We start from the raw sequence: 15,965 nt of genomic DNA on the forward strand, positions 1-15,965 counted from the left end.
ATCTTCTTAACCTCCAAGGGGATTTATTTTGGGAAGTGTGGTAGCAGGTGAAGGAACAGGTGTGAGGAGAGGAGCCTTGATGACCTATTTTTTCTAATCATCAAGATTTTAGCAATACTGCCGCCACCTCCTACCCTTGGCCTTTGTCACTTCCTACACTTTTTCTCAGTCCTGATACCGACGGTTCCCAAACTTTTGCTGCACATGGGAATCACTTGGGGAATCTTCAAAAAAATACTGATGTCTGGCTCCCACCCCTAGACATTCTGGTGTAACTGGTGTGGGGTATGACTTGGGTATTGGGGTTTTTAAAAAGTCCCTCAGTGTTTCTCATGGGCAGCAAGGTTTGGGAACCACTAATTTGGGGGACTGGAGAAATAAGTCACGACTGGGGAGTTTGTCTACATTAATAGGCAGGTGATTTTTTCGGTGGCAAAGACACAGTTCGCCTCACTGTCAGGACGACTCTAGAATATGCACAGTTCCTGGCGGAGGCCCCCTGCCTCTCCTGTCCTCAGCAGGCCTGGTCCCCTCCTGTTGGCCTTCTGCTTCCCAGGGTCCCGCAGCCTACCAGATCCATGGAGGCGAGGCCTGCAGCCGGCCCCTTGGTTGCACCCTGTCGACGCAGACATCTGGCGGTCTCTTGTTTTCACACCTGGTATGTTCCTGGTAATAGTTGTGTTCACCGAAGGCCCATTTCCTCAGCTCCACCCTTTTTCTTTTCCCCATTGTTCTTGACCCTGCTCCTTTGTTGCCTACTGGTCTGTGTGGTTCTCGCCCTTCCAGCTGGGGGTTGCAGATTTGGTGACCCACCCCTGCGTATTTCTTGAACATCAGAAGTACAAACATAGAGAATAGGAGCCTCATGGCTTTAAAATAATACTTCATTAGGGTTGTTTCATTGGTGACATTTTATTTTTTAGACCTGTGTTCTCTAGATTTTATCTTTCACACATCCTGGTTCCTTTTTCACCTGATTTGTATCATGGTGAGCTATTTCCTGTTGTCTGTACAAATGAACCGTCTCTTTATTTTTTATCTACCCCTCATGAGGTGTTGGGGAGCAGAGAGGGTGAGGGCGAGAAGGAAGGGGGTATTTTGATACAAATTACTGTAAAAGAAGTAAGACTCCCTTCCGTTATTATCTTTTTCCTGTTGGTCTGCTTGTTGAGCCCAGAGCCAAGCCAGTGTTTACTGACTTGTGGAGTGCAACAGCTCAGAGGTGACCCACCAGTTCAGGACCTGACTTAGAAGCTGATCTGACAGGTGCAGCCAGCTCTGCTCAGCCCTTTGCTCACAGTAGTCACCTGGGGCCCCACCTCCCGTCAGACCAAATCCATCTCGGAGGGTGTGGCCCAGGTTTAGGTTATTTCTAAACACTCCCCAGTTGATGATTAAGTGTAAGGAGGGATGAGACCCACTCTGCAGGCGAGGCCTCATCCGTGTGGAGGAGGGTGCATTGCCAGGGTTAAAATAACATTTTGTTAGGTGGCTGGAAGAGGGAAGTGAAAAGGTCATTTGTTTTGAAGCTTTCGGCCTGAGATTCCTGAGAGAGCGTTCTGCCCCTTTCAAGGCCATCTTTGCTGTATTGTTGAAGTTATCATCTTCTATCCTACTCCCGCTGTTTGCATGTTATCTGCTCCAAGTGCAGGCAGCGTTCTGCAAACACTCGCTGTTCCCTGGACAGTTCAGCATGGTTTGTAGGTGAGCTCTTTTCTGTGCCAGGAGGTGGGGAGTCCCTGTGGCTGTGAGCCAACCTTCTGCAGGACACAGTGTCCTGGGCTGGAGACGGTAACCTTGAGCCTCGATACTCCAAGCGTACTCACTGGATTGGACCAGCGCCCTTAGCATCACCCAGGAGCCTGGCAGAAATGCAGATTTCTGTGCGCCACCCCCCCACCCCCCATGGATCAGGATGGGGCCCAACACTCTGTGTTCTAACAAACGCGCTAGATAATTCTGATGCGTGATAGAGGTTTGAGACTCACTGGGATGGGGCCTGAGAATTTGCATTTCTGACAACCTCATGGGATGATTGAGGCAATTAAATAACAGATACAAACTTCATGTCAGATGGGCAGCATCAAGGATCCAGCCAGTGCAGCATGTGCTGGGTGGGCTTCTCTTCCAGGCATGAGTGTCTTGGGTGGGCTTGGAAAAGCTTGGACACTCAGGGTTCCAGGCAGAAGCGTCCCCATTAGGCTGCCTGGCTACCGTTAGTTATTTAGAGGAAATATTGACTGCAGGGACCTTGGCAGTATTCCACTCCCCCTTGGTTAGAACAGGACAGACACAGGACAGGTATGACCAATGCTGCATCTCTCTGGGGCCTGGAGAGGGCTGGGTCCTCTTCTGTGACCCTGATTTGGCCACAGGACAAACACGGTGCCATAGTCTTGGTTCCGTGTTCATGATGTCTGGACGGGAGCTAAAGGGAAAGCAAAGATTCTTAATTCCATCTAATTAACAGTTGTCAAGTGTCTCCAAGCCAGAGGGCTGAACCTGTCTAGCTAGCGGTGGGATGCTTGAACAGGGTCATTTTCAGCTTCATAGCAAGAGGTAATGGCAATGGCCAATGGAGTGAAACGCCTAATGAGGCGGACACATCTGGTAACGCTATAACCGAGGGGCTTTCAGCTTTGGGCTGAGGGTGGGCCCTTCTTGCTGTAGTTCTTTTCAGATCCCTCCTCCCATGGAGGTTGGGGGAGGGATGAGGTGGAGTCCTTAGCCCAGCTGCTGAGAGCTCTGGGGGGTGGGGCCTGTGGGGAAACCGTTATCTGAAACCACAGAACCCAAAAGCAAGCAGAGAGCTGAGGTGGGCATTATCAAGGAGCGCCAGAAACACTAAAAGCCAGGGACACCGGGTTGGAGAAAGCTCGAAGAGGGCCTGCCTGAAAAAATGGCGAGGATAGAGGCTGTTGCCAGAGGCCTGCCTGATCAGCTGCCCTTGACTTCTCCATGAAGCAAGGTGTTTGGGGGGGGGGGGGGGGGGCTGGTTGGGTTTTCAGATGGTTGACATAGCTGTTGATTCTGTGATTTTTCATATAAGACTCCACAGCTAGATCTGAAGGCACTATCTACCAGAGGGTTTCAGAAATGCTTTACATACAGGCAGCAAGCCCTTGAATAAGTCACTTTCAAAGATTAATTCTTAGAGAATAACTTTTACCTTAGATGTTTACGTTTAAAATCAAATTATCAATTTCAATAAGATAATTTTGCGAAGTAATTCGCATTTTTGTTTACTATAATTTTGCAAAGTCAATTTTGTTTACTAGAAGGTAATTTTGTAAAGTCATTTGCATTTCTACTAGTGACAGAGAACTAAAAAATAACAGTGGCAACATACATATTTAATATTTGGGAAATGAAAGAGAACTACTAAAAGAAAGATTTTAATTCTCAATAAGGAAAATAGAACAAGACTTGAATAAATGGAGAGATTTGTTTACTAAATGAAAATGAAAAATATAAGTTTATTTTATACCTATTAATGTAACAAAATGATAAAACTCAATGTTAGTGTACTTGTGGGGAAATAGACACACTCACAGATTATTGGTGTGTTTTCTGGAGAGCAGTAGATCAAAATGAAACACAAGCTGCCAAGAAAATTGTGATGTCCTTTGGAGAGTACTCCTAAAGGAATAAATCCCAGGAAAATAATGTAAAGGAAGAAAAGTTATATTTGTACAAAGGTAATTGTAGCCACACAATTTATATAGTGAAAATCTGGCCATTCCCTAACCACCTGACCATTTGATAATGGTTGTGCAAACTAGAAAATATTAATATCCTATCATATTAATAACGATTAAAATCATAAATGAGGACTTTGGTGATATTTTAGGTGGTATATGTAAGTTAAAGAGTGGAATGAGTTTGTTATGTGAACATGATAACTGTCAAATTATGTTTGTCTAATGAAAACATCAGTGCTATCAGGATTTCCTTTTTATCTAAATCAGTGCCTCTTGGGCTTTAATGTGATTGAATTATTGGGGATGTTGTTGAAAGACAGATATTGATTCAGTATGAGTGGGGTGGGGCCTGAGATTCTAAATTTCTGGCAAGTTACCAGGTAACGGCAGTGCCACTGGTTCTCCACACTTTGAATAGCAAAGATCTAAATCTCTGCTATTTAGGATAGTAGCCCCCAGGTGTGTGTGGGTAATCAAATTTAAATGAATTAAAATAAAACAAAATAGGAAAATTTCCTACATCTCACTAGCTAGGTTTCAGGTGCTCAGTAGCCGTGCAAGGCTTTCATCTTGGAAAGTTCAGATGCCAGAACAATTCCATCCTCATAGAACGTTCTATTGGATAGTGTTGACCTAAATCATCAAGGCCTTAAATTGAAAGGGATTTTTATCATTTTTGCTCTAGGGTTGTTTGAAGTATACAATTAAGAGCTTGTTTCATTCCTTTGTAGTCACAAATCATACGGGTATACATTGGTATATAAGACATTGAAAAGATAAAGCAATACACAATTCCGCATAATAAAAAATGTTTGATAAATGGAATTTTGTTTTCCCACTGACTTTATTGTCAGTCCATAGATGTGTTATCTGGGGGCAGTCATTTTAAATAATTTGGTTTCAGTTTCTTTGCTAAGTTTTTTCCTCTTCTCACATTGTTAATAAATACTAGATGAGATAATTTTTTTTTTAGATGAGATAATTTTTAAAGAAGTATTACAGTAATTTAAAGTATAGATGTGTATACTTTGGGGAAAAAAATACTCACACAGACTCCCATCTAGATGTTTCATCAATTTATATTTTTAAAGTGTGTTCTTTATGCTGGACCGACCTGTATTAGTTATCGAAGGATATGGGTATTGAGCCTTACTGACTGAAAGTTCCCTGGATGATTTCTTTTTCTTTACTTTGGTGAATTGGAAACGCTGAACAATTGTCATTTTCTTCCAGGAATTTATGCAAATATTCTCACGAAGTTCTCTCGGAAGACAACTTCAGAATCCTGAAAAATCATCAGCTCTCTGGACTGAACAAAGAAGAATTAGCAGTGCTTCTTGTACAAAGCGACCCTTTCTTTATGCCTGAGGTAAGTTACGATTCCTGGGTGTAAAAAACTGGAAGAATATCATTGGCAGTGTTGTGTCCTGGATGTGTTGGGGTAGGAGCAGGAAAAAACTCAGCACCAGAGCTCTGCAGGTGGCACTACCAACAGGTGGGTGTTGTTGAGTGATCTGGGAGATTCCAGCAATTTCCTTCCTTGTTGAAGTTTTACAAGAATTTGAGTCTAAATGCCTTCTCTGCTAGGTTGCTAGGGAACCCTGTGTGAACAGCTATGATCTGAAGACATAGTAGTGGGACTCGTGGATGCTTTCCATCAGGGTGGCCTTCTGGAAGAGGTGGGCTTTGCATTGAAGTTTTAGAAAATGACAGGGTATATTGGTTAAGGATATGGGTTAAGCTGTTGTAACAAAGAGACCCCAACATGTGATTCAAATGAAATATAATTTTATTTTGCTATCACTTGATAGTTTAGATCGGGGGTCATTAAATTATAGCCCATGGGTCAAATCTGGCCTGACATCTATTTTTATAAAGAAACTTTTATTGGAACACAGCCACACCCATTTACTTACGTATTGTCTATTGCTGCTTTCTCCATACAAAGATGAGTTGAGTAGTTGCAACAGACTGACTGGCCTGCAAAGCCTAAAATATTTACTACCTGGTCCTTCACAGAAAAAGTTTGACGACTCTTGGTCTTGCCTGGATGTAGGTAGGCATGTAGCCCAGTGGTCAGTAAGTGGATGTAAGTCGAAGGCAAGCAATTTCCTGTTTAAAAGATGCCACCTGGACATTTTACTCAGCGCCTCTGCTCCCATCTCATTGGCCAGACCTTATCACATGGTCACGCTTAGCTGGAAGGGAGGTGGGGAAGTGTAGTTTCTGGCTGGTAACCTTGTGTCCAGTTGAAACTCTGGAGCTTCTATTACTAGAAGAAAGATAGGGACAATGGCTGATAATTAAAATTCCCTCCACACTGGAATATTGACTTGAAAATTAGAGGATGCTGTTTAAAGAATGGGATCTGACCTGAAAAGAAATGTTTGAGTAGAGAAGTTAGCCTCACACTGATAGAGAGGCACAGAAACATAATGGAAGGCCCAAGAGGGGTCAGTGGAAGGGACAGAGAAAAGACAAGCAACGTTGAAATCCAGATGAGCTTTTATATATGACAACATAGCTATTAGGGACCTGTAGAGGGTTACATACTTTTTGACTCTAAGCAAAGCACTCTATACACATTTGTTCAGGGAGGGGAAGTAGGGGAGGGAAATATCTCATTTCCTCTCCCCACCCCGTGTATTTTCTTCATCTGGGTACTTGGATTTTGTCTCTTTCTGTTTCCAGGAGCCTAGGGTTTAGAGATCTTGTTTTGGGATATCTATGGCCCTTGGCCTATGTGCCAGCCCAGTTCCCCCGTGGCTACCAGCATGGGGAAAATGCCTTACACACCAACCTCGATAAATGTCCTGTTGACAAACAGAGGCATCTCTCCTTTCCTTTTTATGTGAAGGAATGACAATATGAAGATTTATGACACGTGAGAAGAGTGTTGACCCGTGGTCCACCTGTAGTCTAGTTTTAAACTTGGAGGTTTGAAAAGGTCACTCATCAGGTCTGATCTCGGATTCAGTTCTCTAAAATCACCAAGGGCTTTTTATATCAAGTCCCTAGAGAATAAAAGGAGTGGCTGCTCTTCCTTTGAGAAGCTGTCGAGGGGGCTGAATTGTTGTTGCGAGAGTCTGAATCCATGTGCTTGCCGTCTAAATAAGTCCCAGTGAACCGTGTGGAGCGGGCTTGCTGTCTACTGAAACAACTTACAAATGTTGTGCTCTTTAAGATTCTTCAGGTCATGCTTTAAACATTTGCATCACATTGTAGATTTTGTACAACACACTCACGTATTTTATTATTTAATCTGCTGAACAGCGTGGTTTAGGCAGACAGAGCAAATATTTTCTTCTTTGACAACAAGGGAAACAGGCTGGGAGTAAGTCAGTAGTTCAGGTGAGGTGGTTGTAGGGCTGCAGACTTCAAGTAGCATATTCCAGTCCTGCGTCACGTGGTCTGGCCTCAGAGTTAATATTTCTTCTGCCCTCCTTCCAGTAAGAACTACATCTCTGTAGAGCTAGGTAGGTAGATATATATATTTACATAGAAATATAAAAATTATCTTCTTTGGTTGGTCTTTTGAGAAACTTTGCCATGTTCTGCCTAGCAGAGACTAGATTCTGGATTTTCAATCATTGCTGATAAGACCCTGTCCTTTTGATAGCAGAATGAGTTGATGTCCAAAGATAGCCCTTCCTATTTGGGGTGCCCTTATAATATAGGGCTCACTTTGGGTCCTGTTTGGGCCTATCTGTAGCTGTCTGTCTTAATTTGATTCCTCCAAAGGGTTAATCAAATTTACGTTTCTTTTAGTTAGTTTACAGGCTTCTTCTGCCCCAAAGACATGATCGATTGAATGCAAATTCATCAAAGTCTGTGGAATACACACACATTGTTTTCCTTTGGTATATCTCTGTTTGCTTCTGAAATTTGTGGATACATAAACTTTCCTTAATGACTGTGTGGCAGACGGTGAAGGTGTTTTGTCTCTGGCTATTGTTTCCCTCTTCTGTAGATCTGCAAAAGTTACAAGGGGGAAGGTCGAAAGCAGATCTGTAGCCAGCAGCCACCATGTGAAAGACTCCACATTTGTGAACACTTCACTCGAGGGAACTGCGGTTATGCCAACTGCCTCAGGTCTCATAACCTGATGGACAGGAAGGTGCTGGCGATCATGAGGGAACACGGGCTGACCCCGGACGTGGTCCAAAATATCCAGGACATCTGCAACAGCAAGCACAACCGGAAGAAACCCTCCGGGTTCCGAGGTAAATGCTTTCTACTTTTCAATTGTAACAGAAATCACAAGGAAAGAAAAACTTGACCCAGAATCACTCTCCTCCACCACAGAAAACTTTCCTTCTCAGACCCTGTCCACACTTCATACACAAATTTTATGTAATTATAATCATAGTATATGTGTGATGATGCGATTTGATTTTCATGCTAAGCCCTTTTCCACCCGCCCCCCACCGGGTTTTTAAAATGTTTATCGTTTCTCTAAAAGTTAGTGGATAGAGCTTTTTTTTTTAATGGAAAAATACCCATAAAATGTTTTTAGATTCACCAGTTGTTAACATTTTGTCACAATTGTTTTATTGCTTTCTCTCGCTATGTGTCCAGGTAGATACTCACACACACATAACATTTTTGTGATTAAAGTGTTTGACATATGCAGTCATCAGGATACTCCACAGCTAAATAAATCAGCATGTTCTCCCTTAAATTAAAATAAGGCCATTCTCTTACATAACCACAATGCAATTAATACAGGGAATCTAGCATTAATATAAAACTATATACAATTTAATGAATTGTCGTCAGTACTGCTTTTTAAAAAGTTTGTATGTTTTTACTGTTTAAATTGTAGTGAAATATAACGTAACATGAGCTATTTTAACCATTTTTAAGACAGATCAATGGCATTAAGTACATTTTTGTGTAACTATCACCACTATCCATCTCCAGAACTTTTTCGTCTTCCCAAACTGAAATTCTGTCCCCATTAAACAATAACCCATGCCCTCCTTCCCCCAGCCCCTGGCAAACACCACTTCACTTTCTGTCTCTATGAATTTGACAGTTCTAGGAACTTCCTAGAAGGGGAATCATACAGGGTTTGTCTTTGTGCGACTGGCTGTTTTCACTCAGCGTAATGTCTTCAAGGTTCATTTAATCAATGTAATGGCATGTCGGAATTTCCTTTCTTTTAAAAAATATGGAGAATTTAAAAAAATTGTGGTAAAAATATGTTACGGATACCAGGACCGGAAAGAACCCAAGCGGCACTCAGAGAGTTAGGAGAGTCAGCTTTATTACGCCTGTGGGCTCAGCGGGATCCTTCCCAAAGACTGAGCCCCTAGCAAGGTTTTGAGCAGGTTTTTATGGGTTGGGGACTTCCTTGAGTTGGGGAAGGGGTAGGTGTCATCTGGTGATAGACTCGGAGTGTGGCTGGAGGGGGTTATGCGGAAGTGGGCTGGGGTGTAGGCTGGGGACTTCTCTTTCCGCTCAGCCACCATCTTAGTTCAGTTCCACGTGGCAGGGAAACCATTTTAGGTCAGTTTCTCCATTAAATACACAACATGAAATTTACCGTCTTACCAGTTTTTAAGTCTTCAGTGGCATTAAGTACATCCACACCGGCGTGCACAGTCTCCAGGACTCTTCATTTTGCAAAACTGAAACTCTACCTATGAAACAATACCTCCCCATTTTCTCCTCCCCCTAGCTCCGTTTCACCACCATTTTAGTTTCTGTTTCTTTGAATTTGCCTACTCTAGGTAACTCATCGAAGTGGAATCATACAGTGTTTGTCTTTTTGTGACTGGCTTATTTCACTTTGCATTAATGTCCTCGGAGTTCATGCGTGTTGTAGCCTATATAAGAATTTCCGTCCTTCGGAAGGCTGAATAACACTCATTGTGTGAAATGCCACATTTTGTTTGTCCATTCATCTGTCTTTGGACTCTGGGTTGCTCCTACCTTTTGGCTAGTGTAAATAATGCTCTTAGGAACGTGGGTGTACAAATATCTCTGAATCCTCACTTTCAGTTCTTTTGTGTATAGGCCCAGAAGTGGAATTGCTGGATCACATGGTCATTCTAGGTTTAATTTTTTTAGGAACTTTCATACCATTTTCCACAGTGGCCGCACCATTTTACATTCCTACCATTCTAATATCTCTACCTCCTTGTACCACTGTGTAATTTTCTGCCTTTTTGGGTAATAGCCGTCTTAATGGGTGTGAAAGGAACAGTACTATTTTTTAAGCATTTTTATATTGTTTAATAGTATGAACACTTGCAATTTTTAATGTCTTTATGAGGTGGATATAGAAGAGATGAATTTTAGGAAGCAAATAGAATACATAATTCTAAGATTCTGTAAGTGGTAATAAACAATCACACCTCCTTATGTTTGAGAAATGCTTTAGAGTGTATAAGGGACTTCCACCTGAAATATCTCATCATTGTTCCTTGCAGCAAAACCATAAAGAAAGAAAGGCAGGTGTATTATTAGCCTCACTTCATGGATGAGAAAACAGTCTTGGAAATTCTAAGTGACTTGTATTGCAAGCAGCCTTGAATCATTTTTAGAAGAATGAAGGGTAACACTGAATAAATAAGAGTCATGTTTCGAGACCTCCCACCACTAGACAGTAGCAGAGATGCTGGGTTCTGTTTCTACATCTGATATCTCCTCTCCCACACCACAGTGCTCTCAACAAGGGGACATCTGGAGGGATGATTTTTGGTGTCATTTCTTAATATGAATTTATTGTATGTGAGAGAGGTCTTTATGATCACTTCTGGTTAATCTACTTCATTAACTTTCTGTTGACAGGAAGGGGTTGTCTGCTTTTACTATCTTCCTGCTGCCCCCTGGGTTTGGGAGAAAAAGGACCTCTCTTCCTCCCCTTCCCCACACACAATAGCACAACTCACACACCATGCACATACACACCCATGCACACTGCACACTCCACACTTGCACATCTTACTTATGGACACATCTCACACCAACTGTATGTCACACGTGCATGCACCCCTCAAACATGTAGCCTACATGTGCACACCTTACCCACACATGCACCCCTCATGCACACACACACACATACACACACACACACACACACACACCACACATAAACATCACACACATGCATGCCACATAAGCACATTTCACACACACGCTCGCTCACTGCTTCCTGGGGAGTGTGACACATCACGCTTCTAGAGAGAGGCCACTTCTTTTTGATATTGCTCATTTAAGTGTGGGCATTTGGAGGGGTTAGATGAAGAACTTTGGAAAACTTCTGAGTTTAAGTGAAATTAGACCTTTAGACAATAGTTTCATTGGTTTGTTTTACATTTTGTGAATCCTTAACTTGTGAGGATTCATACCTACATCACAATATGGATAAAATCGAGATGATTTTTGGAAAATCCGTCCTGATTTGCCCCAGTCTGTCTCTCCATTCACCATAGCAGTAAATGTGGACTCGAACCCGGGGGTAGTGGACAGCCCCACCTAAGAGTCTGAAGGCCTGGGGGCTACATCTGAGGTCCAGGAGAGAAGCGGAGAAGAGCCACGTGCAGCTCTTCTCCTAGTTGGTGGGATGGTGTTTTCTGCTGTGCTAGCAGAATGTCAGGATTCCTTCATCACCCTAACTGCCCTTCTCAGGATTTTTACACCATATTCTGAAAAGTAATTTGATCGAACATGGATAGCAAACCTGGAAGAGCAGTGGTAAGAACTCGATCATGTTAACTCTAATTTTCATTGTTTTTTTCCTTCTCCTAGCGCCCTCACACCACAGAGACATGGCGCACAGAGGTAGAAGCAAGAGCAGAGATCGAGTTCAGGAGAAACTCGAATTTCTTCCATCTGCATCAGTTTCTACTGCGAGGTCTGGCACACCCAGTCCAGATCATATCGGCCGTAGGTCTCCCCGGGATGATGTGCGTATAGAGGGTCTCGCCCACAAGTTTATGCATTTGGGAAGTCAGGATGGCCCTCAGCCTTCCTCAGTCTCATCTAAGGCTGTCAATCTTGGAGGAACAGGTCAAGTGGCAGGAAGCCAGAGGTTTTCAGAGAATGGCAGCCCAGAGCGCTTTTTTTATGGGAATCAAGTCTGTACTCCCCTCACTTCTGATGTAACATCAGCTTCCAACTGGAAGGACCCCACATGCTGGCTGAATGACAAAGGTACCAGTAGAGAGAATTTGTATTCTCCGAGTCAAGCTGCCTCATATTCTCCACAAACATCTGACAACGGAGCCACCAGAAAGAGTGCGGGTCTGCTTTCCTCGGGCTACACGACTATCGAGGGCAAAAGTGGGACTCAAGATGGCCAGCATTTCCCAACTTTTAATAATCATTTTGATGGACTGGCCACAGATATAACTTCCACAAAATCTTTCAATTACCAACTGGCAACCAGTAGACAGAGAGAAAACTCGTTACCTAGGAATCAGGAAACCGGAACTACTCACGCTAATCTTCAAACCATCAGCAAAATTACAGATGACGCTGAACCGGGAATAGCATTTGTTATCAGTAAAGACAGACAGACGACATTATGGACTTCTCCATCCATCCGCAACACGTCAAATGGCTCTAGTAAAGTTACATATGAAACTACTGATAACGCTGGTGCCACTGGCTTTGGTTTACCATCAGCAGTCAGAGGGGCCAATGGTGCACTACGCTCTGGAAGTCAGAGTCTGAGAAGCCAGGTCCTACTCACACCTGGGGAGACCACTGCCCCCACACAAGTCAGCACTCTGCCCAAGGCGCCACTTTCTACACCTTCTTCAAGCAGTAGAGCTACAATCTGTGAGCCCCGTGGTCAGAACTCTGCTCAAATCCCTACCAGTGAGCTTACAAGAAGGACCCCAGGCAGTGCTCTGAGTAAGTCACTAATGGGGCCCCATGTCTTGAGTCTGCAGCAGAATAGTTGTGGCTGGTGGTTTCTCTTTGGATGTTCCCCAGCAGTGATTAAAGGACATAGAGTTAGAGGGTTTTCGTTAAGGGGTGGTACTGGTGAGGAGACTGACGTAGAAGATGGAAGGACCAACCAGTAGAGCAATATGGATTAAATGGCTACATTTATTAAGAATAGGAAGAGTTTGACCTTAATGTTCACGTTTGCTTTTACGGAGGGCTGTCTGCGTTCTCATGAGCAACACATGAATCATAGGAATTTTCTTGAACACGGCCTCAGCTTCAGTTATTCTTTCCCGTTGTGAGACCAGGTATCCTGATTTTTGCTTTAAACATTAACATCGGCACACATGCACCTTCTTTTGTTTTATAGATTCCATATTGGATGTTGCGAGTACCACTTCTTCCGGGACAGGTGATTGTGGCTCAAAGGAAATTTGTCTTAAGAGCCTGATACATAAGAGTTGTCAACTGAGTGAGTAACTTAAGGTCTTTCTAGAAGCAGAAACTTTATTAATAGTAATATGGCTAACATTTACTGAGATTTTGTGCTATATGTCAGGCACAGTGCTAAGAACCTTATATGCATTTTCTTTAAATTTCCCATCAGTAACCCTAGACTAGGTTCTGCCCTTAACCTGTTTTACAGAATCTGGAGGAATAGAGATGTTAAGACCTTACGTGCACAAATAGGCAAATTGGCTTTTGACCCTGCCGAGCCCACCTGTCTCCTTCTCCACGGCGTGTATTATACTTTCTCCTTTTGCAATTCAGTTTCAGGTGAAATAAGATACTTAATCAGGGACCCATCCCTTCATGCACTAAAAGCAAGCAAATAAATAGCAAATCCAAAACACAAAGGTATTCTAGCAGACACTTTTTATTTATTCTTTTTTTTTTTAAGGAGGGCGCAGCTCACAGTGGCCCATGTGGGGATCGAACCGGTAACCTTGGTGCCATTAGCACCACGCTCTAACCAACTGAGCTAATTGGCCGCCCCCTAGCAGCCAGATTTTCAAAGTTCATTTCCTATCATTTAGGCATTGTCTCTCTTCTGGGCCATGGGCTGTTTGCAGTCATTCCTCATGTGTGAGCTGAAGATGACCAGTGATTTGTGTGTAATTCTAGTTGAGGAGCCACACCTGGTCACTGTCCCCTTCCACCAGGCTTCCTATAGAAATGATTCCCACGGGACTGTGCCTGGCACAACTTGCTATCCTCTCACTCTTAAACCACTTTCTCACCTTTCTGCCTCTGCTCTGGGCCTGGGCATCGTGTCTGATTTCATTGATCACTTAGTGGTCTTAGATTCATTTGCCTTGTGTCTGAAAAGGAGGATTATGCCCTACGTTCTCTAAATCGCAAGCCTTTAACTTAAAACTTTGTTTTCCTTTTTAATTGTGGTAAAATACCTATAACGTAGATTTTTTTTTTTGCTCATCTTAGTAATTTTAAATGTACAGTTCAGTAGTCTTAATTACATTCGTATCCATCTCCAGAACTCTTTACATTTTGCAAAACTGAAACTCTATACCCATTAAACAACAGCTCCCCATTTCCCCCTTTTCCAGCCCATGGCAACCATCATTCTAGCTTCTATTTCTATGAATATTGACTATTCTAAGTCCCTCGTATGAGTGGAATCACACAGTACTTGTCTTTTTGTGATACTGGCTTATTTCATGTAGTGTAATGTCCTCAAGGTTTCTCCATGTTGTAGCATGTGTCAAAATTTCTTTCCTTTTTAAGGCTGAATAATATTTTACTATATGTATATACCACATTTTGTTTATCCATCCGTTGATGGATAATTGAGTTATTTCTACCTTTTGGCTATTGTTAAGAATGCTGCTATGAAGATTGGTATACAAATATCTGCTTGAGACCTTGCTTTCAGTTCTTTTGGGTAGATACCCACAAGCTGGATTATATGGTAATTGTATGTTTAATTTTTTTCTGCGGAATTGCCACACCGTTTTCCACAGCAGATGTACCATTTTACATTTTTACTCGCAACGCACAAGTGTTCCAATTTCTCCACATCGTCAGCAACACTTGTTTTTTTTTTTTTTTTTTTTTAAATAGCAGTCATTCTAATGGGGATGAGGTATGGACTCTAACAAATGGTTATATACTTTTGAATCAGCCAAGTCTCAGGCAGTACCAGTTGTGGGTTTTTCTGTGACGTCTAAACCTGCCTTTTTTTGGTTTTCAATAGTCGCATACCTTTTGGACGTTTCCAAAATGATTTAAACATGACATAATAAAAATTGTGAAGAATAACTGTTTTCTGTGTTCCTGCATTATGTGCTTATTAATTCATTATTCAATAAGCATTGATTTAATGCCCATCTTTTGCATGCCCAGCCTTCCGCTAGTCATGCAGAGGAGATACAAGCGGTTCTTTAGAGTTTGTGATTATAGAGGGCATCAGACCACCTACAAATGAGAAAAACTGCATAAAATAAGTAAATACATAAATAAAAAAGCACAAACCGAGTTCTGAGTCCTGGCTAAAGGAATACAAAATATAATACAAGACAGATCATAATAGAGTGAGATGAACGAGGGGATCTTTCTGGAAGAGACGGATTGCAGGCTCGGGCTTCAAGGAAGGACAAGCAGTGGCCTGTGCTGGGGAGCAGTTTGTCTCCACTTATCCACTTGGGGGTTACAGAAAGGGTAACTTTAAATGTATGATGACCTCAAATTTCCATGTGAGTAAAGTGACTTTTTGGGGAGTGGGGAATTTTTGTTTTCTGTGGAGTATCCACTGGTAATAAAGGAACCTGGAGGTTCGGGGATGGACGGGGCAGTGCAGGCAGCAGCCAGCATAAGCGAAGCTGTAGACGGTGAGTGTGCTTGCCCAAGGGCTGGCAGGGAGGGAAAAGCAGGCCTTGAGGGGGAGAATCAGCAGTGAACTTGGCTGAACTGGTTAGGATCCCTTTTCAACAGACCCTCAGACCTCCTCTCTGTCTTTGCAGAAGGTTGCAGCAAAGTTCATTTCCGCCTGCCCTACCAGTGGCAGGTGTGCATTGGAAATATCTGGATCGACTTCCAGCTAATGGAGTCTATTGAGAAGGCCTATTGTAACCCCCAAATCTCCAGGTAAGTTGGTGGCTGGACTCTGGCTTGTGAGATCCACATCATCAAAGGAAAACAGTGTGAGGCTTACGGGAAGAAGACAAAATTTTCCTTTAGAATCCTATTCAAGTTTGAGATAAAAACGAGCAAATGCCCTCTGAGTTAATAGACAACAAACAAACCCATAAGCTGGGTACATTGGAAGTCATACAGCCTGGCTAATACTAGGGATTCTGGGACTGTTTGCTGACTCACGTGGAATAAACAGTGACACGATTA

General features: G+C 42.7%; 1 protein-coding gene across 1 annotated transcript in view; it reads left to right on the forward strand.

The window, feature by feature from the left end:
- The window catches only part of ZC3HAV1 (zinc finger CCCH-type containing, antiviral 1), a 48,170-nt gene that overhangs the window by 8,053 nt on the left and 24,152 nt on the right, over nucleotides 1-15,965 (forward strand). Inside the window, exons 3-7 of the mRNA XM_019750407.3 lie at nucleotides 4,935-5,070; nucleotides 7,672-7,924; nucleotides 11,460-12,569; nucleotides 12,976-13,077; nucleotides 15,587-15,710. Of these exons, the coding sequence (XP_019605966.3) occupies nucleotides 4,935-5,070; nucleotides 7,672-7,924; nucleotides 11,460-12,569; nucleotides 12,976-13,077; nucleotides 15,587-15,710 (1,725 nt within the window). The remainder of the gene's footprint in view (nucleotides 1-4,934; nucleotides 5,071-7,671; nucleotides 7,925-11,459; nucleotides 12,570-12,975; nucleotides 13,078-15,586; nucleotides 15,711-15,965) is intronic.

This window comes from Rhinolophus sinicus, chromosome 8 (genome assembly GCF_057876585.1).
Source record: "Rhinolophus sinicus isolate RSI-liver-muscle chromosome 8, RSI-T2T, whole genome shotgun sequence".
Classification (NCBI taxonomy): domain Eukaryota; kingdom Metazoa; phylum Chordata; class Mammalia; order Chiroptera; family Rhinolophidae; genus Rhinolophus; species Rhinolophus sinicus.